The sequence below is a fragment of the Argentina anserina genome, chromosome 4 (assembly GCF_933775445.1).
Source record: "Argentina anserina chromosome 4, drPotAnse1.1, whole genome shotgun sequence".
Lineage (NCBI taxonomy): Eukaryota > Viridiplantae > Streptophyta > Magnoliopsida > Rosales > Rosaceae > Argentina > Argentina anserina.
Window position 1 is genome coordinate 18114966 of NC_065875.1, and position 26077 is coordinate 18141042.

The 26077-nt window shown below is 38.6% G+C and overlaps 3 protein-coding genes across 3 annotated transcripts; all 3 read right to left on the reverse strand.

The window, feature by feature from the left end:
- Positions 1 to 11547: 11547 nt before the first annotated feature.
- On the reverse strand, positions 11548 to 13162 carry LOC126791146 (F-box protein At5g49610). The gene has a single exon (XM_050517552.1). It carries the CDS (start codon positions 12881 to 12883, stop codon positions 11798 to 11800), a length of 1086 nt encoding a protein of 361 aa, XP_050373509.1. The 5' UTR covers positions 12884 to 13162; the 3' UTR covers positions 11548 to 11797.
- A 781-nt stretch (positions 13163 to 13943) lies between these two features.
- On the reverse strand, positions 13944 to 16563 carry LOC126790183 (protein AGENET DOMAIN (AGD)-CONTAINING P1-like). Its single transcript, XM_050516335.1, has 4 exons — positions 16123 to 16563; positions 15444 to 15605; positions 14334 to 14836; positions 13944 to 14197 (listed from the first exon to the last, which is right to left on the reverse strand). Exons 1-3 carry the CDS (start codon positions 16561 to 16563, stop codon positions 14336 to 14338), a joined length of 1104 nt encoding a protein of 367 aa, XP_050372292.1. The 3' UTR covers positions 13944 to 14197; positions 14334 to 14335.
- A 3394-nt stretch (positions 16564 to 19957) lies between these two features.
- Positions 19958 to 24461, reverse strand: LOC126790184 (galactolipid galactosyltransferase SFR2, chloroplastic). The gene is made up of 10 exons (XM_050516336.1): positions 24277 to 24461; positions 23396 to 23762; positions 23168 to 23306; positions 22733 to 22899; positions 22327 to 22548; positions 21848 to 22016; positions 21518 to 21751; positions 21293 to 21442; positions 21053 to 21182; positions 19958 to 20461 (listed from the first exon to the last, which is right to left on the reverse strand). Exons 1-10 carry the CDS (start codon positions 24446 to 24448, stop codon positions 20271 to 20273), a joined length of 1941 nt encoding a protein of 646 aa, XP_050372293.1. The 5' UTR covers positions 24449 to 24461; the 3' UTR covers positions 19958 to 20270.
- Between the last annotated feature and the right edge of the window lie 1616 nt (positions 24462 to 26077).

Here is a 26077-nt window from a genome sequence, read left to right on the forward strand (position 1 = left end):
ACACCTTATTTTGCTTATTTGAGTTAAGACTCTCTCTTAACACATAAATTGACTCAATGACTCACAAACATAAAAATAAAGGATAAACAAGAGTTAGAATGTGGTAAATAAGAATTATAAACATATCACTTTGTGCTCATATCAGGAGACTAGTTTGTGAATGACTAGTTTGTTGATCATTTTTTTGTAGGTTTTTTAATTATGAGATATATTATTGGGGTATTTCATTGTGCACCCAATTTTCTAACCCCATTCTAATCTAAACCCACTCCCACAATTTTGACAATTAGTCCAAACTATTAGGTTTTATTTTAAGAAAAATTACATAAATGGTCACAATTTAAATCTGTTAACTATAAGCCAATTACTAAAAATAACGTGATAATTAAATACATTAATTGTAGATCTTTCCCATTTTTCAATTGGTCCCTTTTTATTTGCAATTTTTATTAAATTTATCATGATGGTCATATTGATGTAGTTTTCCTAATTGAAATATTTTAATAAATTTTATTTTTAAGATAATCTAAACTTTCTATTTTAGAGGTAATGTTTAATCTTATTTGCCCAAGTAAAAGTTGATTTGATTTTTACTTTTTCTTTACCTATATATTAGGATTATTTTTCTCATCAACCTATTTCTTAGGTATATATATATATATGATGCGAGTTAACTATGTACATTAGCTTGAAAGTCTTTATACAATGACTATTCATTAAGGTACCTAATTATCAGACTTTTTTTTTGTAAGATACCTGAATAATAGATTTTTTGCTCTCTTTGTTCGGTTACTTACTATGTTATACCTATAATTGAAGAAGATAACACCTTACATTTAGGTTAAACTCGAACCTCAATTACATATATATTAGCTATATTTGTAGGTAAAACTACGAATGTGGTAGAAGAAAGAAATCAAAGAACAAAAGACATACCTTATAAGTAGACATTTTTAGTGTAAGTAGACAAACACCAAATGTGAATCTAGAAGTGAAAACAAAATCACTAAAAATAATTTGCGAATTTCTTGATCTAATCACATACCCTATTATTTTCTTTTAAAACTCAAATGTTCTTCATAAGCACAAGTAAGAAGTATGGTATGCATTCTTGCCTAGACATACATCTTCTCTCCAGATTTTGAAGCCATAATTGGATTTTATAAAAAAAAATGGATACTATTGAAATGACTCAATGAGAATATTTTTGACATATATAGAGTAATCACTTGAATTTAATAGAGTAATCAATTATGGGAAGGAATATGAATTTGAATTACAATCAGCAACTATAATTAAGAAAGATTTGTGTACTCATGTTAAAAGGGCAACATAATCAATCTATGGTTCACATTGAGTGTAAATTAAAAAAGATTATATGTGTGAATCTAATTTTAAATAATGTCTCCATTATTGGGCTTATCTCTAATTTACTCTATATTATTTGAAAAAAACTTCTCCTATAAATGAAGTTGCTTGATCACCTACATTGAGTTTATTAATATTAGGAAGAAATTCTAGTTTGAGGCATATTTAATTAATTTGTCTAAGAGGTGTTGATCGAAGCTCAACTTAGCTACTATTTTAGGAGTGCTTTTTAAATCTCCAGTGATAGACGTCAATCGTTCACAAGCAGAACTCATCTATCAGCTCAAATTTCCATCAGCTATTTTTGAGTCTGAAGGACGGGGTGTCGGCTATGAGCTGGGAAGCAAGGGTTTCAGTATTTCAGATTCTATCAATATTCGTGCTTGATTTTCTGATTTAACTCTCATGCAAAGTAATAATTGCTGAAAGAGCATCATCTTCGATTTCAATGTTAATATAGACACTACAAAAAATTATAACATGCCACATTTAGGGGATTTTGTGAGATTTAAGGAGGTTGGTTACATGGGTAACACCCACATTCAAACCATATTTAAATGTGCATGATGCCAAATTTTTTTGTAGTGAGAAACCCCCACGGCTGTTGGAGGCAAATCCTGTGAGCATAAATTACGGGTAGTGGCATGAATCACGGGTAGTGGAGCAATAACGGGTAGTGGAGCACAATGGGTAGTGAAGAACACTTTATAAGTGTATATATATAGATGATTGTTGTATGATATTAAGCAAGTAAGTGTAATATACAAATTCAATTAATCCGCCACCTGTGAGAATGCTGTGTCTCCTAGTGCACCTCTGATGGTCTCTGAATTAATTCCCAGCCCACAGACACTATTTTTCATGTAAGCTAGCTTCATCAAAATTCACTTTCAGCTTACACCCATGCCACATTTGACATTTGTAGTACGGTGATCAATATTGAATCTACGTTCCCGTTCAGATTTGGACTTTTTGAATTCCGATATTGTTGCTGCCGATCTCCAACTGAACATTTAAACTCAGTAATTAAGGTCTAATTAGTTCTTCTCGCCATGATATGATGCACAAGATCAAAATTAAAACGATGGTTCCGGCCTACCAAACTTTGCCGACACCACTCGGATAAGATTTCTTCTAGACTTGCTGTGCATCACCGACTCCTTGGATCACATGTGGTCATGCATGTCGCGATTGCCAACAACTCGGAATCGTCAAGGATAGTGAATGCGGATGTTGTGTTTTTTTTTTTATCAAATACAAGAATTAATATATTATGACGTATCTGTTGTGAGTATAACTCACGAGTTCTCATTTACAAAAAAAAAACTAATACCGCTAGACTAAATAGTATTGAGCGCGGGTGTTTTATATTTAAGTTAGAAATAGAATTAATTAAAGGCTTCAACCCTAGAGCCTATATAATTTTGGGGGATTCTAGTTGCAACTCTAAATTTGCTATTTAAACCTCTCATAACTTTTTTTTTTAAATTTAATCTCATTCTTGCCCTTTTGATATAAAAACAGAAAAAAAAAAACAGTAGACTACAAACCAAACCAATTGGGATTAATCAACTATATTGACAAACCAAATTCACAAGGTCAAAATGAGGGATTTCAATTGGGTGCCAGATAGTTTAAGAAACTGGTTGAATTGAACTAGTTGGTAGTGTTTGTGGCTTTGTCTCAGAGTAAGGTGCTAGTGGCTATTTGATTGTGTTGCCTAGCCCTTGTGCTTGTGGTGGAGATTTTAATAAAGATGAGTTCAAATAGCACCGATGGTTTGGTACTTTGGTTCATCAGGAAAAGCTTTTGGTTCATATTGAGAATGGGCACTCATTTGAGCTTGATTTTGAAGAAACCACACATGTAGTCAGTAGATCCTACTTTGAAAGTATTGCCTTCTTATGATTGGGAAATATGGAATTTAAGTATTATTACCACAAGGATCATGCAATTGTTAGGGACTTAGCCCTAACTTTGGGACAGAGAGATTGAGATGAGGGAAAGTTGCACAAAATTGGAAACTAAAATATATTGATAATTCGTTGCGGCGAAAAGCCTAACAAACGATATAAATAGCAAGGCACTCCAGTTGTCCCACTACTGCTTACAAGATTAGATAACCCTAAGTACAATGATTAACTCAAGATTAACTAAACAGCTGAATAAAGAAGCTAACAGCTGTCCCAATAGACATCTGGCAAAAGCATGAGCCCAATCAGAGAAGATGGCTAAGTCCAACATGTGGATCCACAACATCCCTGCCCTCTCCAAAGACAACTTGACCTTAAGTTGTAAAAGGGTGGAGCTTGTAGTTGAAGTTGGGATAACGCTCGATGATGTCATCAGCAGATTCCCAGGTAGCATCCTCAACGTTAGTACCCTCCCATTGGATCAACCACTCAGTTGCAGCCCTCTGACCCTTTTTTATCATTCGAGCCTTAAGTACTTGGGCAGGGAACCACTTCTTAGCAATGGTATCAACTACATCCGGCAAGTATGTTTCCACCACAGCATTATCCCCAATCTTCTTCTTGAGTAGAGAAACGTGGAACACATTGTGAATACGAGCAGTGGAAGGGAGTTGCAGCTTGTAAGCTACCTCACCAATGCGTGCAAGTACAGGGAAGGGACCATAGTACCTTGCAGCAAGCTTATGAAAAGCAGTGGAAGAGAGTGATTGCTGCTTGTAAGGTTGAAGTCGAAGAAAGACCATATCTCCAACCTCAAAGCTTCTCTCAGTATGCTTGGAGTCATAGTACTTTTTCATTCTTGCCTGGGCTCTGATTAAGTTAATTCGAACTAAAGCCAAAGTCTCATCCCTATCCCTGAGTTGTTCATCAACATCAGCTACTGCAGTGGACCCTGGCACATATGGCTTAACAGTAGGGGGATCATAACCATATAAGGCCTTAAAAGGAGTCATATCAATGGCTGAGTGATGAGCAGTGTTGTACCACCATTCCGCCCATGGCAGAGCTTGAGTCCACTGATGAGGTTTGCTACCAGCGACACAACGCATATATTGCTCAAGTGTTCTGTTTAAGTTCTCAGTCTGCCCATCAATTTGTGGGTGATATGCTGAAGATCTATTCAACTTAGTCCCCTGGAGTTTAAAGGACTCCCAAAAGAGACTCATGAAGATTGTGTCACGATCAGAGATGATTGCCTCCGGCAGGCCATGAAGTTTGAACACTTTCTTAACAAAAACTCTTGCTAAAGTTGCCGCCGTGTAGGGATGAGCTAGAGGGATGAAGTGAGCAAATTTTGTAAACTTGTCAATAACCACCCAAATCACGGTGTGACCATGGGAATTGGGAAGTGCTTCAATAAAATCCATGCTTATAACAGTCCAAGCTTGTGAAGGAATGGCAATGGGTTGAAGTAGCCCTGGCGGCTTCAGAGCTTCATAGTGATGTTGTTGGCAAGTGACACAGTTGGCTACAAAACATTTCACATCATTTAACATCCCAAGCCAAACAAAATTCTTCTTCAATCTCAAATAAGTGTGAGTTCGACCGGCATGTCCCCCCAACAAGCCGCTATAAAATTCCTCAATCACTTTTGTCCTCCAATTGTCACTCTTGGGAACAAACAACTTTTCCTTGTACAACAACTGAGAATTTACCCACTGATAGTGTTTATGACTAGTAGGATCTTGTTGTAAATCACTTATAATCTTTCCAGCTTCCTCATCTTGATTACAACTAACTTGAATGTCACTAACAAATTGATGTAAAGGCTGAGAAGTACCTGTGAGGACTTGAAGAGTAGGGTAACGAGATAAAGCATCAGAAGCTTGATTAGACTGCCCTGACTTGTAACATATAGAGTAATCATATCCTAATAGCTTCAAAAGCCATTTCTGTTGTGTTGGTGTGGTGATTCTTTGTTCCAAGAAGTACTCCAATGTCTTGTGATAAGTGAATATGGTGAAATGATGTCCCAATAGGTAGTGTCTCCAGTGATTAACCGCGGTTACCACTGCAAGCATTTCCTTGTCATAAACGGACATGGCAAGGTGCCGCTGAGACAAGGCCTTACTCATGAATGCAATGGGATGACCCTCCTGCATTAGAACTGCCCCTATACCCTGATCCGAGGCGTCACACTCTAGGGAAAAGTCCTTGGTAAAATCCGGAATAGCTAGCACTGGAGTGGATGTCAAAGCATCCTTGAGCTTGTTGAAAGCCACAACTGCCTTGTCATTCCAATCAAAATTGTTCTTCTTCAACAGATTGGTGACAAGCTTAGCAATGATGCCAAAACCTTGCACATACTTGCGGTAGTACCTTGCCAACCCTAAGAACCCACACAATTCTTTCACTGTCTTTGGCTCGGGCCACTTAGAGATGCACGCATTCTTTGATGGGTCAACAGCCACTCCCTCCTTGCTAATGACATGGCCAAGATACTCCACCTGTGAAGTGCCAAATTTGCACTTGCTCTCCTTAACAAACAAAGAGTGTTGCAACAATTTCTTGAAAACCAACTCCAAATGCAACAAATGAGTGGTGAGGTCAGGACTATAAATGAGGATATCGTCAAAGAACACAATGACTCACTTCCTCAACATATCTCGAAGAACATCATTTAACACACACTGAAATGTAGAAGGGGTGTTTGATAAACCAAATGGCATCACTAAGAATTCGTAATGTCCCGTGGCAGTTCGGAAAGCAGTTTTTGGGATATCAGCTTCAGCCATTCGGATTTGATGATACCTTGCTCGAAGATCAAGCTTCGTGAAAATAGTTGCTCCATGTACCTCATCTAGAAGTTCATCCACGATTGGAATTGGATACTTGTCTTTCACTGTAACCTTATTAAGAGCCATGTAGTCAACACATAAGCGCCATGTACCATCTTTTTTCTTCACCAAGAGGACTGGAGAAGAATATGGACTAGTACTTGGTCGAACAACACCATTATCTAACAGCTCTTGCACAATATGCTCTATCTCAGCCTTTTGGAATTGAGGGTACCTATATGGCCTAACATTAACTGGTGGCGTGTTTGGGAGAAGTTCGATGTGGTGGTCATTTGGTCTAATTGGTGGGAGTTGCGTTGGTGTGGCAAAATGGAGCTATACTTGTGTTTCAATTGTTGGATGGCTGGGTGAGTTGTAGGACATGGAGAAATTGTGGTGGTGTTCATTGGTTTAGGGGCAGGAGTGATTTGCAAAAAAATAGCCTCACTTTCTTTCTTCAAAAGCTTGGTCATCACTTTACAACTCACCACTGTGGAAAGGGTCTCAATTTGACCTTGCAAGCTGTGTAAAACCCCTTGTTGTATGAAGCACATTCGCATGGTATCAAAGTTCCAAAGGATATCTCCCAAAGTTTTAAGCCACACAGCTCCTAGGACCACCTCACAGCCAGAAAGATGAAGCACATAGTAATTAGCATAAAAGGTATATTGTTGTAATTGCAATTCAACTCTTACCATCGCCTTAGTGTACAACACTTTTCCCCCAGCTAAACGCACACGCAAGGGCTTGATTGGAGTGAGAGTGAGCTTTGAAGCTTGTAACACCGCAGGGTGTATAAAATTGTGTGATGCTCCCGAGTCGATAAGGACATGAACTTGTCTTCCCCCCCCCCCCCCCAGGGTGCCCTTGAGCTGCATAGTGGAACTAGAATCATCCCCCATTGCCTGTAACTCAATCTCAAACTCTCTTGCCTCCTCCTCCTGATGTTCATTCTCTACCCCTTCCTGTGGTTGCAAATCCAAGAATGGTGGTTGTACCATCTCATATGGAACCACTTCCATGGTCATCAAACCACGCCCACGGCGACAATTATGACCTGACATATACTGCTCATCACAAAACAGGCATTGTCCCCTTGCCATTCGTTCATCGTACTCAGTTTGAGTGAGACGCCTATGTCCACCCCCGTTGGCAACACCGTGTTGCGCCTAAGCTTGTGGGGCAGGAGGCTCGGTGGCTCGAACTGGAGCAACCACTGGTTGTTGTGCCAGCACTCGAACTTGGTGAAATGGTTGTTGACGAGGTTGGTAAGCTGTGCGAGCTGCAGCTCGGGTTTGCACCTCCATTGCCTCATAAATCTTGGCCAACTCACAAGAATCATAAAGTGATGTTGGTCTCTGAGCTCTTACATATGCTCGGAGAGTATCCTTCAACCCCCCAATGAAGAACGACAACAAAGCTTGGGGTGTAAAGCCAGGTGCTCGACGAGCTAAACGTGTGAATCGGTTCATAAAATCCTCAACTGTTCCTGTCTGCGACAAACGAGCCAAAGTAGCCTGATAATCCACCAGTGAGTGAGCATTGAACTCACGCATTAAGAGATCAGCCAAGCCTTGCATGGTTGCAGGAAACTCATGCCTGAACAAAAACCACCTATCAGCTGCCTTGTCCACCAGATGTAGAGATGCAATAGATAGCTTTTGATCTTCGGGTATGCGGTAGAAATCGAAGTATTGGTCAACTCGATTCAACCACTCCACAGGGTCACCACCACCAAATTGGTTCAACTCCAACTTAATCTACCGCATAGAAGGAAGAAAAGGGTCATGGATTTGAAGGTGAGGTTGGTGATATAAGTTGTAAGGCATAGATTGAGATTGAAGTGTTTGCTGGGCATTGGGATAGGTCGAGGTTGTGGTGGAATATAGAGGAGGGGTGGGGTAGGTAGGTTGTTGTTGCACTGTATTCATTGTGTGGTATGGGTTTAGAATAGGGAACTGTTGTTGATGCTGAGAGTTCATGGGTGTGGGGTTATAAGCACCAGTGTAGTGCATGGAATAAGGGTCAGATGGTGGGTAAGAAGGCAACATGGGAACTGGACCCATGTTAAGGTTTAAAAGGTTGTGGTCCGAAATTTGAGTGTTGGAAAAACTGGGTAGATGGTTGAGTCACATCCAGTGAGACCTGCTGGGTCATGGCAGGAGCCATGTTCTTCCCTGAGCTCAAGTCACCTTTCTCCATCACCTGCTTACCTAGATCCACACGAGCACATGGTGTAGAAGCCGTGAGGCCAAATGGTGTTGTAGTCACGCTCGTGGGTACGTCAGAGACAAACCTTAACAACACCTCACTGTCGGTAAGGCTCCGTTGAGGTAGTGATGGTCGCTGCGAGACCCCAGAGGTGGTACCCCCCAAGGCCAAAGCTGTAGACATACCATTTGTAGAACATGACGCCTCTAGGCGTGCTGCTAGGGCAAGGGTATGCAACGGAGAAGGCAAATTGCCAAAGTGCAGAGCAGAATTTTCCGTTGTAGCCACTGGCCCCTCGCGCTCCATGAGGCGACGAAAACCTTCCGCCATCTCAGCTCTCATCAACACCATCTCTTCTTGGTGTTGAACCAGAGAAGTACTTAAAGCAGTAATATGAGCAACACTCTCGGCCAGTTTCGCCTCCATATTATCCCTGTGTACTTGAAGCTCAAACTCCAGGTCCGTGAGCTCATGAACTTGAGCTCTCTTGTTTCTAGCCATGGCGGCCCGCCGTTCGAAAAGGCTCTGATAACCACTTGTTAGGGACTTAGCCCTAACTTTGGGACAGAGAGATTGAGATGAGGGAAAGTTGCACAAAATTGGAAACTAAAATATATTGATAATTCGTTGCGGCGAAAAGCCTAGCAAATGATATAAATAGCAAGGCACTCCAGTTGTCCCACTACTGCTTACAAGATTAGATAACCCTAAGTACAATGATTAACTCAAGATTAACTAAATAAAGAAACTAACATTTGTCCCAATAGACATCTGGCAAAAGCATGAGCCCAATCAGAGAAGATGGCTAAGTCCAACATGTGAATCCACAATATCAATTTACAGTCGAACCCAAGTGAAACATACGTACTGTGAAAGGCTCTTGAGGGAGCAAAAGGTTCAACAGAGGGCGATGGAGGTTGCTATGAGTAATTTGGATCAAAAAGCCAGAAAATGGGAGATCGGAGAAGTAACTGCAAAAATGGTAGAGGACAATATATGAAGTTTGATGTAGAAAAATAAGAGTGGAGGTACATATAATAAACTTGGAGGTGGAAATAGAATCTCCTTATCCTTTGTGAAGAAAAAAAAAATCCTAGAGCCTATATAAATACGGCGATACCTGAACCCTAGAGAGAGAGAGAGAGAGAGAGAGAGAGAGAGAGAGAGAGAGGCTGCGAGGGCACACAAATTTTCATAATGTCGAATTCATGGTCTCTTGTTCCAGGCGATATACTCTCTCTAATTGTCGAACACCTTTCGTTGAAGGACCTTGTTCGCCTTAGTGTGATATGGAAGACTTGGAGACCGATTGTTCTTGAAGCTATTCGACACCATCCCATTATGAATATGCCATGGCTAACATGGCATGATCCTTGCACAAGTACTATTCGTATTGGACCGATCTGCAACCATATGTATGAACCTCAGTCGACCAATCAAGCTTGCAACTCTCTTACAAAGATTATTGCAAGTAACGAGGTAAATCAATTATTAGGTTCTACTCGCGTTTGTGCTTCGAGATATGGTTGGTTGCTCTTGTTAGAAACGAAGTTTCGTAGTGCTGTAATGTACTTTTACAATCCTTATCTTAATTCGATTATTGACGTACCTTCATTACCATTAGAAATCTGTTTAGAGATGCATGGAGTTGAAGCTGAATGTGTCGCTAGAGTGACGTTCACAGCTCCACCTACGTCTCCTGATTGTGTTATCTTCGCTGTGTCCGAAAGACGTACAGTTGGACATTTTTGTGTTTGGGGAGATATTTTAAACGTAAAAACTTGTATCCTCAAAGATGGAAGATGGAGCACAATTTATACAACTGATCGTCGTATTCCTGCTCATGTTGGTGACGTGGTCTATATTGATGGAGTTTTACATTGTCTTTATTATACTGATACGTTCTTGAAAATAGTCACCTGCAATGTCGAACTTCAGGATCGGACTGAGATGAACTATAGATACTTTGAGAGTTCACCGAAGTTAGCTACATTTGGACCATATTGGCCCGCGCAATATGTCTCCAATGACTCTAGTCCTCGGTACTGCTTGGTTGAGTCCACTGATGGGGACCTGTTCTTAGCAATCAGGTCTACAAGTGACGAGGAAGAACAGAAAAACAAAAGTTATTGGCAAGTTTATCGATTTGATCTGTCCAAATATGAGTGGAATCCGAGTACACAGCTTGGGAAATCAAGTATTGTTGATGACTGAGCAATTGACAGCAATGGCAGTTGGAACAGTAGGAGAGGCTAGAAGATTTGCAAACATGATAATTACTCTTGAAGGAAGTCAGTGCCGGAGTTTTACCTGCAACACTGAAGGCCATTGGGGGGCATCATGCAACTTTCCCTCTGGACAAGGAGAAAGGATATTACAGTTGGATTGAACGCCAAATGTGAGGACTGATGGAGGAGACCGCGTTGCATTCTAGATGTAGACATATTTTAAGTGTCTTCTGATACACTTCAGTTAAAGAAAGTTTGCACGAGTCTGGAAAACCCGTATGATTTCTTCTTCTTCTTTTTTTTTTAAATTCAGTTGACACTATTACCAGCAAGGATCAAGATTGCAAAGAAGTTATACAGCTTTCTCTTTTGAAGGGGTACTCTTGAAAAAGTTCAAATTTCAGAGTTATTCCAGATTACAGTCTCATTCATTTGATTCACATGTTAGAGTTTACTTATCATCTTTGTCTAGGTGCTTCTGTTATGAGATCATTGAAGACCTGTTTTGCCTGATGTAATTAGAATTTAGAAGTGGATCCAGAACTTTGCTGAGGCTCAAATGGCTCAATCTATAAAACCATTGCCGCTTACTGCTATACATTATAATTATAGTGATTTCCACATAAACAAAGTGACGAAATAATTTAACGTTCGTAAAATTTAGTGCCGGAAATGTGTAAGCAAAGGTGTACTGTTTTGTAGGAGGTTTTTCCAGTAACTTGTCATGGAATGTACAACTTTTTATAAGCAAAATAATTCTTTAACATCAATCTAGATGCAAAAATTATCCTACAACCAGATCCAAGGTAGGATAACGAAAATGGATAGCAGTACAGTAACTAGGAGAAACAAAGTCTCCCAAATGATGAAGAAAGAGTGCAATGAAATAACGTTTATTTCTAATATACCATATTCCTCTACATTACATAAACAAAGAATCCTAAAGAATCACCGTTGTTGTATATATAAATAGGAAACAATTCCAGAATGTATAGAATAACTACAGACAGGAAAACAGTGCATTTCTTACAGTTTTCCAAAAAAAAAAACACACATTATGGTATTCCAACACTAACATACAAGATGGATAATCCAAACATCATATTCAAAAAACCAAATTGAAGTAACAGATCCATGCCAAACGTACTGTAAACGGCATAGGTCTTGAAACTCTTGATAGACGAACCAGGATTTACATAGGACATTTATGTACAAAAGTTTATTAGATGAAATCCAAATACTAATGGCAAGAATAAATAGTGCTCCGAAATGCATGAGCTGAGTACCACAATGGCAGTGTAGAGCTGTTCTTCACCGAGTACATCTCTTTCCACACACGACTTTTGCGATGAAAAACTAATATCTGCTTATGGGTTGCTAAGAGAACATATTCACCAGTCTGACAGATGGGGAAAATCCCTGGAACAAGCCCCTTAATACATCTCAAACTCACAGTATCAACCAAACGCCACTCTTCTCTCAAGTAATCTTTCAACACCCAAATCTTCATCCAAGTATCCGAAATCTGAATCACAGACAAGCAGCCATCCGACTCCAACAAGTAAAAACGATTCCCCATTCCACAGTTCAATTCATCAGGCAATGACATCTTCCTCCACATATCATACTCCAAATCAAGCACAAGTATACAAGAACAACCACCACCTGTCAACCAATGAAGCGCACCATTCACAAACACAACCTGATTCTTATGCATATGGCTAAACTGATCATCTTGAAAAGTGATAAACTTCCTCCATTTGTTAGTCTCAGAATCATATATCATACACTTAAAAGTCCCATCCGGCCTATGACCAAACGTGCGGTGATAGCCAGCTAAAACCACATTAAACTTCTGCGACGCCAAATTGCAAGCCAATCCGACTAAAGTGGCCTCACCATCAGGGTAAAACCGAGTCACATTCCTCTCCCTACTCTTCGGAAGCAGCCTAAACTCACGAGTCATAGGATTACAGACATAATAAACACCCTTATCAGGTATACTAGAGCAACACAACAAACCATTACACGATGCTCTGACCTTAACCCTGTCCTTCAAGAAATTCAAGTCAAATTCACAAACACCCTTCTGATCATCAACACAAATCAAACTGGATTTCAATCCAGACGACTCAGAGACCTCAACCAATAACATAGAGTTCTTGACAGCCGATTCATTGTACAACTGAATGAAATACTTATCAGAAACCAATCTATACCAAAGTTTGCACACAGTTTTACTCCTGAAAAGTGACTTAATCGGAAGCCTTGAGAGAATTTGGAGGACGACTTCGTCCGGGAAAAAGCCATGTCTTTGTGAATTCATGATCAGATTTCAACGAATATGTACAATAATCTAAAGTAGTACCCAGTTTCATTAATTGGGAAAAAGATGATGAATTTGCTTACCCAGATGAGAATTCCGAGGTGGGTAACTGATCAAACTGCGTTTGATGCATTGGGATCAAGTGGGTATTCACTTTCTTCCGTTTCGTAATGACTTTTGACCCAGGAAGGTATGAGAGAAAAGGAGCATCTTTGATTCTATTCGGGAATATGATGATATCGTATAGAAGATAGGGATCGTTGTTTGGGTTTAGGATCGGAAAACAGAGAAAACTGGAAGCAAAGTTTTTAAGGATCTGTGGATGAAGCGTTAATATAACTTATGACGGTGACCAATCGGAACACACCAAAACAATTGTTTTTTATAAATTTAAATGAAAAAAAAAACTATTAATGATTACGATAAACTTGTTTCGGAAAAATTACTATTCTACTCTTATGTGTGTCTTATTTTTATTATATATTCTGTTAAAGATAGATTCACATCACTGTAATAGATTAGAACTCCGAATCCTACGGAATTGTGGTTATGTAATGCCCATATATATGTCATATTATCAATCAATAAAGAGTTATATTTTATTCTATTACATTGTTATTATTCTCGTTTTGTTTATTCTCCAACAAAACTTATAAACTCTCACTCAAATAGGCAAATGCAACAAAAAAAAATAAGGAAGCAACAACAAATCAAATATTGTATGACTTTCACTCAAATGCTATGCATAATTCGTGAGTCGTGACTATGTGAGCTACTGATTATTAGCTTAGCTTCACGGTATATATGAACTACTCTAAAACTCGGCAATAAATGCCCATCGAAAACGCCTGATCGGCCTGAAGCAAATTCAAGTAATCAAGTTCATTCATGAGGGATGAAGCAGTCATTTGTGAAGTGAAAGTAAATCGTTTTTACTATTACATATTACAGTATATGAGGATATAGGTGCTTAATCTGCATTACTCGTTATGTTGAAAAACACTAACGATTGCAGATTACAGAATAATTTGCTCAGATAGAAATTGACACCAAATCATCCTGCATTTGATTATTCAAGACATGCAATGAAAATATTAGAATTTGATAAAGAAGCTATGCCGTTAATCACAAGGCAAACCTCCATAATAACATTTAGAGCAGTTGTTAATTGTTCTTAGCCATTTCTCTAAGTTAAACATTAGCCTACCAATTACAGCTACATAGGTACATAATAGCCTACAAGTCTCCTCAGATTGTTTTGCCCTCTTCTTTTCCCCAGCAGAAATTCTTGGCAGAACTTAGATATCAGGAAACCTGATTTGATCAGAAAAGCCCGTATATAAGTGATATTATCTCACAATCTCATACTAGACACATGCAATGTATTCTTAACGGGCAAACACAAGAATGTCAATAATCAGAAGCATTGTTTAGTGGTTTTGAAACGTACCATCAACATCCATAGAAGTCCTGGCATGGATCCATTACCCAATGCCCATTAAACCAGTCCTGATGAAGCCTCAAATTGGAATGTTTGAACTCTATTTCCTCAAATGTGGAGCTGAAATACACAATATACTTTGAGCCGGTCAGAACTTTGGAAATGGATCCTTCCCACCATCCATCATTGTACCAAGCATCAACTTTCTGAAAACGTTTGAACTGGATAACTGGTGGAAGTGGAGGAGGACAAGGCCTAATGTAACTTGCTAATGCTTCTTCTCTCAAGAGCTGGGTTCCATCTTCAGTTACCAGGGACACATATTCCACCAGAAACTTGTCTTTTCCAATATAGCCAACTATTCGAGCAGTGTACCAAGCATCCTTGTAACCCTCCTCATCACTGCTGACCTCCACCAGAGTCCCGTTTGCATAAAGCTTCCGTGCTGTTTTCTTATTGGCCTTTAATTTGAATCTTATCTTTCTGCATTTCACCACCCCAGATGACTTTTGCTGCAATGAAATTTCTTGTAAAGTAAGCATACACAAATTTCCCGGATATGTATCACAAGAACATACATAAACTATCACCAAGCCCTGAATTGCCACAAGTCCACAACATCAGTATTAGAAAGACCATAAAGCGAAACTAATATCAATCTGTGTGCAACTTAAAATTGACTTCTGATTCATAAAGCAGATTTGTTTTAGACAGATGGTCAATTGCTTGGAAAACATTATTCTAAGGTGGTCAAGATGGCTCTCAAACTTAAAGTCCATCTGAGAGAGCCATCTTCTATTTTCAAACATGACGGAACAGTCTAACTCTCACAAATGGTGCTTAGTGTATCTGCATGAACATGTCAGCTACCAGAATAACAGATAACACCACAACTATAGATAAAATGAACTTCAACGAACACTTGTTGCAGTTGCTGGCATTGCCCTGAAACACAAGCTAGACCGACACACAACTTCAAATCAAACTTCAATAGTTTCACATGGGAATTAAATATCCAGAACAAGAATCACAACCACACATAAAGTACCAAAGGCTTTATTGAGAGAAAATATCCATTCAGCAAAACATTTAAAAAAAAAAAGCTAGAAAAGAATGTACCTCTTCTGGATTAAACTGCTTAGACTCAAATTTCTGATCATCTTGATCATCCTCCATAGTCCCGCTTTCAAAACTTGCTCCCATACCTTCCTTCTTATCCCTTATTTTAATCTTTATCTTTCTGCATTTCACCACCCCGGGTGATTTTATCTGCAGTTCAAGCTTTCATGATTTTAACCCACATATTGCACACAACAACATTACTCAAATCCATACATATCAAGCATTTCGAAGCTCTGAATCACCAAAACATCAATATCAAGAAGCAAAACACCATAAACCACACCAATATATAATAACCATTTTCCTCGTAGCACATGGTCAATTACCTGAAAAGATATATATATATATATATATATATATATATATATATAAACAACCCTATCCTAATTGGATTTTCCCCACTTGCAGCAAGAGTCTAACATATCTAGAAAGCACATTACCTTATGCAATATATTCATCAAGTCCAAACCCGAATCCTTTCCTACTTCCTAAAATGAAGCACTACCACACATTAACCCAAAAAATGAACTTTTAACAAACACCAACTAGCATCAACCCTAGATCAATTCCAAACCAAACATTACAAATTCCACAAGCAAATCCAAAACCCAGAACCAAAACAACAAAAAAGCACAAAACTTTCAACACAAAACAGAAACCCACAAACATTATATACCTCATCTTCCACAGGAGGAGGCACCCAAGACCCATCATCCCACTCCCTATGAACCCTCAAATCAAAACTCTCACACTCAAACTCCTTCACAGCTTGACCATCCAACACCACCAAGTACTTTGAACTCTCCAAAATCTCCCTCACCGTCCCACGGTACCACCTTCCTGCCCTCAACGCGTCCACGTCGTCGCCGGCCTTGAACGGCCGGTGGAGCTCCCTGGGCGGCGTGGGGCGGACATTGGCGGCGGCGACAATCTCCTTCAAGGGCTTGGGGGCTCCTCCGTCGTGGGGGGCTATGGTTTGGTACTGGATGAAGATGTGGGCCTTGTCTTTGATGACGGGGCGGAGGACGGTGGCGGGGTAGTAGGGGCCGGTGGAGAAGTTGTGGGGGGAGGTTGTGACCTCGACTTGGTCACCCTTGTTGAACTGGGTTTGTGACATTGGTGGTGATCACAGGTTGTGGGCTAGAGTGAGGAGTGAGCTCTCATCCAAAGTAGTGCAGCTTTTATATTCAAGGTGAGAGAGAGGTTCCTTTTTATTATTATTATTTTTTCTTTTTCAGTTTCTGGGAAATGAGAAATGTTGGGGTTTTGGAGACTGGCAGCTTTTATTGTGTGGATGAAGAAATATATGATCTATCTTATTTTATTTTAAGTAAATTTTAAAGATGGTACGTAAGATTGGAATGACCGAGAATTTATTTCTAAACAATCAGAACAGTGTCTGACTTATGAAACCCGATCTAATATTAATGCATACCATCGACTTCATGCAACTTTTATTAAGTGTGTGAGGGTAATTCTTTTTTTTCTTCTTTTTAATTCTTAGGAAGGTAACAAAATCAATCTCAATATATGTCAGATTAGGGGTGTTAATTGAAAACCGAAAACCGGAAAAAAACCGAACCATAACCGAAAAAAACCGAAGAAAAAAAAAACCGCACCAAACCGCAAAAAAACCGCACCAAACCGAAAGATTTGGTGTGGTTTTGGTTTAGGACGTTTGAAAACCGAAACCGAACCGAAAAACCGAATATATATATATTATAAAGAAATTATATTATTTATAGATATTTTTAATATACATAATTAAATATGTTATCGATCGAGACCCAAACTTTATCAAAATTCGGTGAATTTTTTACCATATCTGTATTTATATATGCTGATCACATCCAACGGTCCAAATTTCATAATTTGAATTTTAGATATTGGAACCACAACATGTCTACTAATGTGGTATAACTTGTTTAGTGGTCTTTTTGCAAATGTATGCAGTTGTGAAGCAACTATATCTTATAAATAGAATTTTTCAAATTTGTCCGCATGATGTGTTACGTATAGTGAAATATGGTTATAGTAAAAAAATCACATATTTTCGATAACGTTTGTGTCCCGATCGAGGCGGTCAACCCTTTTTACGCTTATTATCCCCTATGGGTAGCCTTATCCCTGGAACGTAAAATTTTTGAAAATTTTACACGAGCTGCTACATCACATATATGTGAGAGTGTGTGCATGAAAAAATCCACCAAAACTAGTCAAGAATGAGGGGGTAAGAACAAATTCACTTAATTAGATGAAATTAAGTTAATGTTGACCACATCGATCGAGACCCAAACTTTATCAAAATTCGGTGAATTTTTTACCATATATGTATTTATATATGCTGATCACATCCGACGGTCGAAATTTCATAATTTGAATTTTAGATATTTGAACCACAACATGTCTACTAATGTGGTATAACTTGTTTAGTGGTCTTATTGCAAATATATGCAGTTGTGAAGCAACTATATCTTATAAATAGAATTTTGCAAATTTGTCCGCATGATGCGTTACGTATAGTGAAATATGGTTATGGTAAAAAAATCACATATTTTCGATAACGTTTGTGTCCCGATCGAGGCGGTCAACCTTTTTTACGCTTATTATCACCTATGGGTAGCCTTATCCATGGAACGTAAAATTTTTGAAAATTTTACACGAGCTGCTACATCACATATATGCGAGAGTGTGTGCTTGAAAAAATCCACCAAAACTAGTCAAGAAGGAGGGGGTAAGAACAAATTCACTTAATTAGATGAAATTAAGTTAATGTTGACCACATCGATCGAGACCCAAACTTTATCAAAATTCGGTGAATTTTTTACCATATATGTATTTATATATGCTGATCACATCCGACGGTCGAAATTTCATAATTTGAATTTTAGATATTGGAACCACAACATGTCTACTAATGTGGTATAACTTGTTTAAGGGTCTTATTGCAAATGTATGCAGTTGTGAAGCAACTATATCTTATAAATAGAATTTTGCAAATTTGTCCGCATGATGCGTTACGTATAGTGAAATATGGTTATGGTAAAAAAATCACATATTTTCGATAACGTTTGTGTCCCGATCGAGGCGGTCAACCCTTTTTACGCTTATTATCACCTATGGGTAGCCTTATCCCTGGAACGTAAAATTTTTGAAAATTTTACACGAGCTGCTACATCACATATATGTGAGAGTGTGTGCATGAAAAAATCAACCAAAACTAGTTAAGAAGGAGGGGGTAAGAACAAATTCACTTAATTAGATGAAATTAAGTTAATCTTGACCACATCGATCGAGACCCAAATATTATCAACATTAGATGATTTTTTTACCATATCCTTATTTAAATATGCTGATCACATCTGACGGTCAAAATTTAATATTTTGAATTTTAGATATTGGAACGACAACATGCCTACTAATGTGGTATAACTTGTTTAGTGGCTTTTTGCAATTGTATGCATTTGTGAAGCAACTATATCTTGTAAATAGAATTTTGCAAATCTGTCCGCATGTTCTTTTTATTTCGTTAAGAATCAAGTAGATAGACAAGTAAAGAAACTCCGATTTTCTTTACAAAATAACCGAAAGAAAAACCGATATAAACCAGAGAAAAACCAAACCGAACCAAACCGAACACGATTGGTTTTTGAAAAAAAAAGTGAAAAACCAAACCGAACCAAACCGAATAAATAGAACGGTTTGGTGTTCGGTATCACCTATAAACCGAACCATTCAAACCGATTAACACCCCTATGTCAGATGCTCGATTAGTATACAAACCACAGTGCACGAGAGTATCGCAAGTTAAATCAGGCATACTTCACTGCAAGCATGCATGCTTTCAAACTACTCGAATTTGTTGTCACATGGAACTATAGAGTTGGTTTAGAATTTGTTTTTTTTTTCTTTTTTAAATGTGGTTTCAATGTAAATTAGATTGATAGAACGAGTGTGAATGAATAAAAATTAATTGTGAAATTACATAAAGTAGAGTATAATGGAAGATTGAGAAATTTCAAATTTTGTTTGTTTCGTGATGAGCAAGACTCATCTGGGGATTTGGCTGGGGTTTAGTTGTTGGTACAAAAACCTAGCTCTGGCACACGTGGCAGTAGGAAGTTGCTTATTATCAAGATACGCGCCAAAAAAAAATTCTGAAATTTGAATTCTTAGTCAAGCAATTACAAATTAACCGGCAATTATGCCGTTTGCAGTTTACAGGTTAAATGATACAACAGTAAATTTGTGTTGAAGGATGTCATTTTGTGTCTCGGTCATCATCTTTAATTTCTCATCCTTTCCGTTCTCGTTCATATATTCTTGTATATCAGCTTCTCAATTTGGACTTCCAAATTCACACAATCCCACATCATAGTTAGACAATGAGAATTCACTTGATCGTGTTTGAATTAGTGTTATCTCGTCATTTCACAAATCATCACCCAAAATGCTAACACCCAAAAATATGTCGTCTTTGTTCTTTACTGCTGATCCGACGACAGTCCCCAAACGTGAAAATAGTTAACCATTTAGTTCATTCTTTCCAAGGCCTACGATGAAATTAAGTTATATGGTTTTTACCACATCTTAATATTTGCAATAGTCATGCATTACAATTTGCATCAATGTTCCTTGTCATTGATATCTAATTAATCAGGATCCTTCTACCTTTAAGCCAATCTTACACGTTAACCAAAAAAAAGGGCTAATCTTGCACGCGGAGGCCTAGTGTATGGAAGGCTTGTGAGATAAACAATACGGAACAACCACGACTATGCACAATCACAGAAGATGCTCGTACTTGAGTTTGGAGTTCAAGTTTTACTGGATAGCCAATATAGCTTCATCCTCCTCATCCATCTGGGGTTTCCTTTTCCTAAATGGTAGGGTGGCAGGTCGGGTCATGAACCTCCATAAGCGACATAAAGGATCCTGAAGACCTTCCATCTCATAGTGTCCGAATCGCCAATCTCTTTCAACATACGGCCTCTGTATAGGTTCATCAAGGCCTCCTGTTAAGGAAAGAAGTACGTTATGCATTCATTAAGAGATATGAACACTCAGGATACAGAACAATAAGAATAAACTAATTCACAATAAGAACTAAGAAGGGACTTCTGCATGCATCACAGATTCATGCATCACAGATTCATAGTAAATTGCAAGATTCTTGCAGTATCAAAAGCTGCAAGGACTAGAGACCCTAACTTAGGACCACAGCATCATTTCTAGGCAGCCACCACAAAGTTCTGTTAGAACTTATGGTAGCTTCACACATCAGTGATAGACTGATGAGTGATAACCCTACCTGAGTAGAGCTTTAAACATCAGCATCACCATACCCACATTGCATGGGCAAACCAGGGGTAGAACTTTGAGGAACCAACTTGCAAGGTGTCGTGGTTCACATATACATAAGGATACGAAAGAGGTGTCTACTCACAAAAAGTAATTCATTTCAATATGGATATTTAGTTTGCCACAGGTATATTGATGGATTGTATGTTCAAAATAAATACTTAATGCATCATCATTGATTTAAGGTGGCTAAAAGATCAGCATGGTAACTTGAAACTAAAAGAACTTTAAGCTGCATGATTTACCTGCATACATCAAACCATTTTTGTTAACAGCTCGATAAAAACATCGAGTTTTCTTTGCCCTGGCAGCTATTTGGAGTTGGTGCCATGCACGTGCCCGGTCATAAAAAGTAATTTTACCTGTTGTTACCACCTGAGATGGAAATAGATGAACCAACTTTTAGTGGGGCACAATTAAGGCTCTATTTTGGGGGTGGGTAGCTGAGCAGAAAGAAAACATCTGAGTAGTGAAGAATCTTTGACCTTAGTAAATAGATTGTAAGAAGGACGTAAAATCCGGGCAAGATTATTGGCACGATCAACTGCTACCAGTCCAAACTTGGGACCATACCCATCTGCCCACTCCCAGTTATCAGAAATAGTCCAAAATAGGTAACCAAGAACACGAACTCCCTACAAACCAACCATCATCACCAAATAAAGGAAAATTTAAAAAAAAAAAAAACTAAGAAATATGATGGGGATTACCATGATCTTGGCTGCATGAATAGCGAGCAAATGCTCAATCAGGTAAGGCCGACGGATTAAATCTGTCTCATCAGATACCCCATTTTCAGTGATTATGAAGGGTACATTTAGATGTTTATATCTTTCATTGAACTGAAGCAGCATGCGGTACAAGCCATCTGGGTATATCCCACGTCCTGATTCACTATATTCATCAGTCTCTACTAGCTTCAGTCCAGCACCACACACAACTTCCTATTGAGCAGAATTATAAGGTCACAGTTGAGTCATAGTGATCTTTATATAATACTTGAAACATGAAACATCAGTTTACCAAGATAGAGAGAAAACCTGTCCATAGTAGTTTATGCCAATAAAATCCAGCTTGTCAGATATACTATCCACGTATGGGAAGACAGTCATGGAGTTAGCCAGTAAAACAGAAGGAACATCAAAGAGACCATATGGCCGCATAAATGAGACATGGTGTGCCACTCCAACTAATGGCTTTGATGATGTACTGATGAAAATAAGAAGGAACAAAGAATTTAGAGAAACAAAAATAAAATAAATTTAACATAATATAGATATTTGTAACATCAAGCGATGAATACCACTCACCCACCCTCCCAGACCAACAAAACTAAAGGTGATAATGGATTTCAGACAGAAATTAATAAAGATATAAAAAGTCACCTACATCCACTAAGAAAGGATTAGAGCATTATTGGCATGAAATTGCAGACCAGTAGGTAATGCATGCAATAGATAAATACATGTTAGATCATTCAAGTATTTCCTCTTTTAGATCAAGTATATGAGGCATAGACCTTTTCTCATGGATATAGTCATAGGCCTTTATGTGAGCAATGGCCATCCAATGCATGGCCTGTTTAAAAACACCCATTGGTAGAGCAGAAGTTGCAGCCTCCAGCATGTCAGGATGGCCACCAGGCCATGCACCCGCACAATAGGTAAGCATAGCGAAGACATGAGGCTCATTAAATGGTACCCAATAGTCTATCATATCTGATACACTGTCAACAACAAGCCTGCATAAAACAGAAAGTTAACAAGATTAATCAAAAGGTGAAATGAAAGAAAGGAGACTCAATATGCACGATTACCACCAAACGAAATAGTTACTACTGAACAAATACGGCATTGGCAAGTAACGCAAAGGCATCAGAATGGTAGAAACTTTCTGGTAAGTCTGTTTTCAAAACAAAGATTCACCTCGTGAAATCCAAGAAATAATCAACTGTTTTTTCTGATTTCCACCCTCCATACTCTCCGGCCCATGGTGGCAATGAGTGATGGAAGAGAGTCAACATCACCTTCATTCCATATGAGCGTACCCTGCTGATGATCCACTTGTATCGCTCCAATGCAGCATAGTTAACCTATAGAAGAATATCAACCATCCAAATTCAGTCCAAACTCATGGTGTCCACTTAGGATTCATCAATGTAGTAGTGCTCTAACGTGAAGAGCAAATTAATGCAATTGTATTCAGCTATGAGACATCACACACTAATTATGAATCCAAGAACCTTAAAAGATTAAGTTAAAGCCTGTATGAATCCAAATATCTGTCTATCTAGATTTGATTAAATTGTATTCTAATACACCTATTGCATGGGAAGCACACACAGTCAGAACCAGACTTACAGTTTCGCTGAGTCCATCGAGCGGCTCCTTTGGCATGACTCGTGACCAATCTATCCCCATTCGAAATACACTGACTCCAGTATCTTTAGCCAGTTTTAGCTCTGTATCAGGATCAGACCAAAACTTTATCCTCTCCTCTCTGATCAATTCAAGAACAATCCAAATGAGAAATGACTTTTTCCAATATTCTTAAATTTCAAGTCATGGAGATAAAAAAACCAGGCTTACGGGTGCTCAACATTGTGCCAGGCAGCTACATTATGATGGCATTCTTCAACTAAGACAGGTTTTTCATCATCATCATCATCATCATCATCTGTATCTCCTTCAATATACTTTGCATAACCTCTAAACATGGCTTCCATAGCTACCTTAAGAGGCTTCTTTTTCTTATTTTTTAACAACGGATGAGCTGGCTGAGACCCACCATCGCCAGTGGCAGAGCCCATTACAGCATCAGCTGTTTTAAGATCACCCTGTGGCTCTGATTTGTCGCTAGGACTTTCTTGCGCAAATTGAAGCCAAGCATCATCTAGCTTGTCTTCAACATGCGCTGGAGCAGTCGCTAACCCAAAGAAAAACCCATCCTCTCCTTCTGCACATAATCACACAACACAACAATTCTACCGTCAATTCATCCACAAACACCAAGTGCTTCTGAGTTCGAACAAATGTGGACCAATACAAATCACCAGCATGAAAATAATTCAAAAAATATAATTAATTTTTTATCTCACAATCAGATTCGAATGTTCTGGAGCAAATTTTCCAAGCTTCTAATTGACCAAAACCTGGCCTCTAATCCCCATTCACCAATTGAAAAGCGATCAAACTCATCAAACTGATACTTATATAGTTCATTTCCATATTTATTGATAACCAAAACACAACATTATATAATCGAATATCTAACAGTGATACATCATTAAAGCTTATCCACACACAAAAAGTAAAATTTAACAAAAAGAGGACTGTTAATCCTAATTCACTATATACTTATCTAAATCATTCCGAGCATGTTAAACATTATCATATGAATAAATTAAGCTCTAATAAGGTACCGATTTGAAGTGAGTAGTGAGAAATTAGAGAGTGAAATAGGAGTGTACCGTTGAGATTGAAGTCGGCGAGAGTGTCGTCGGACTCGTTGATCGGGGAGCGGAACGGGCGGAGGTTCTGCTTCCGGTAACGAGAGAAAGAGAAGACATTGGCGGCGACGGTGACGGTGGCCAGTAATCCGGCGAGCTTCGTCGCCGTGACGAAGAGAGCAACTACCGCCATTTTTTCTCGTTGAAAAAAAAGAGTGCTAAAAACGAGTGGGCGGTAGGAAAGGGGAAGCGTCTTTGGTTAAGCCATAGGAATTGTCCACGTGGCGGATACAGACGTTAGCTGTGGCGTTAACAGAGGTGAAGTCTGCCCGTTATTTTCTGAACAGGTGTCGCCATCAGAGCGGGCAATAAAGGCAAATAAACAGCTAGTTCGTGACGGCGTCAAATTCCTCGTTCTGTTTTGACAGATAATATAAATGTAGATATAAATGACTAAAATGAGACGTTCGATTTTGAATTGGATGTTGGTAAATGTATCAGTAAAGTTCTCGGTGTACCCAGTAATTAATACTTTGTCTTTAATTTTCTAATTTTATCCTTATTTGAAGAACAAGAAAAAAAACTGCAGCACATCGTTCATTGCTTCATCTTCTGACTTCTTTCGCTGTTGAATATTGCTGGGTGTCGCCACTCATTGGATCGTTCCCCTTCTCAATCTCCATGTAATCAATCATATGGTTTTCATAAGAATTGTTGCTTGAAATTGATGGGCTCAATTATTAATCAAGTAACTAAATACTTACTGGAAATAAATTTTTCTAATCGCATTTTTTATTTGACTGATCTTTTAATTGATACTACAATTATCATTTTACATAGATATCATGATCCTTGGACTTAAGAACCTCACTCCCCAATTTGAATTGATGGAAAAAAGCCGAGGAAAACAGTGAGAATCAAAGACGTATTTGTTGAATTTTTCTTCATCTCTCTTATTTTATTGTTCAATCCACATAGTTAGTACATATCTAAAAATGGGACTAATTCTCTTGAGATGTAGTTTGAATTCTAATCGCTCTATAAATTTCAGAACTTTGAACTAGGGGTGGGCATGAGACGGGATGGGACGGGACGAGACTCATCCCACGCCTCGTCCCACTCTTTTGAATCGGGACGGGACGAGGGTTTTTAAGAATGCATCTCACTCGGGATTAATCCCGGTTGGAACGGGACGGGACGGGATCGGGACGGGACAAATCCCACCTTCCTATGAAGTTAAATAAAAACCTATATTTTTACTTTTTCATAACAAAGTAACATTCAATAATGAAATTTTAACAAAAAAAAATGCATATTATGTTCAAAATATTATAATTTACCATTATTATTTGAGTTGATATAATTTTGGAGTTATTAAGAACATAAATTAGTTTTATTTTGATACAAATATATAAGAATTTTTAAGTTTTCATTAAAGGTGGGACGGGACGGGACGAAGCGGGATATAAATTATTCGTCTCACGTCTCATCCCACCATTATGAAATGGGACGGGATCGGGACGGGACGAACGTTTTTAGACCTCCGTCCCGTACCGTCCCTATGAATTTCGGGACGGGATTAGGATTTCCGTTTTTTATGTCCATCCCTATTTTGAACCAATAAAGTAACTGTTGAATATCTAGAACTAAAAAATGGGAGCGGCTCTACGTTTTGCGGATCAACATGGTGAGACGAAACCGTGGTTTCTTGATAGTGGCAGTAAGCTTTGTGCTTTTCAGACCAGGCAGTAGTAGGAGGACGGCTGCGTCGGAGCAGAGAGGTTGCGGTCTCTTAGCCAATGGCGTCGGACTCCTAATCGTA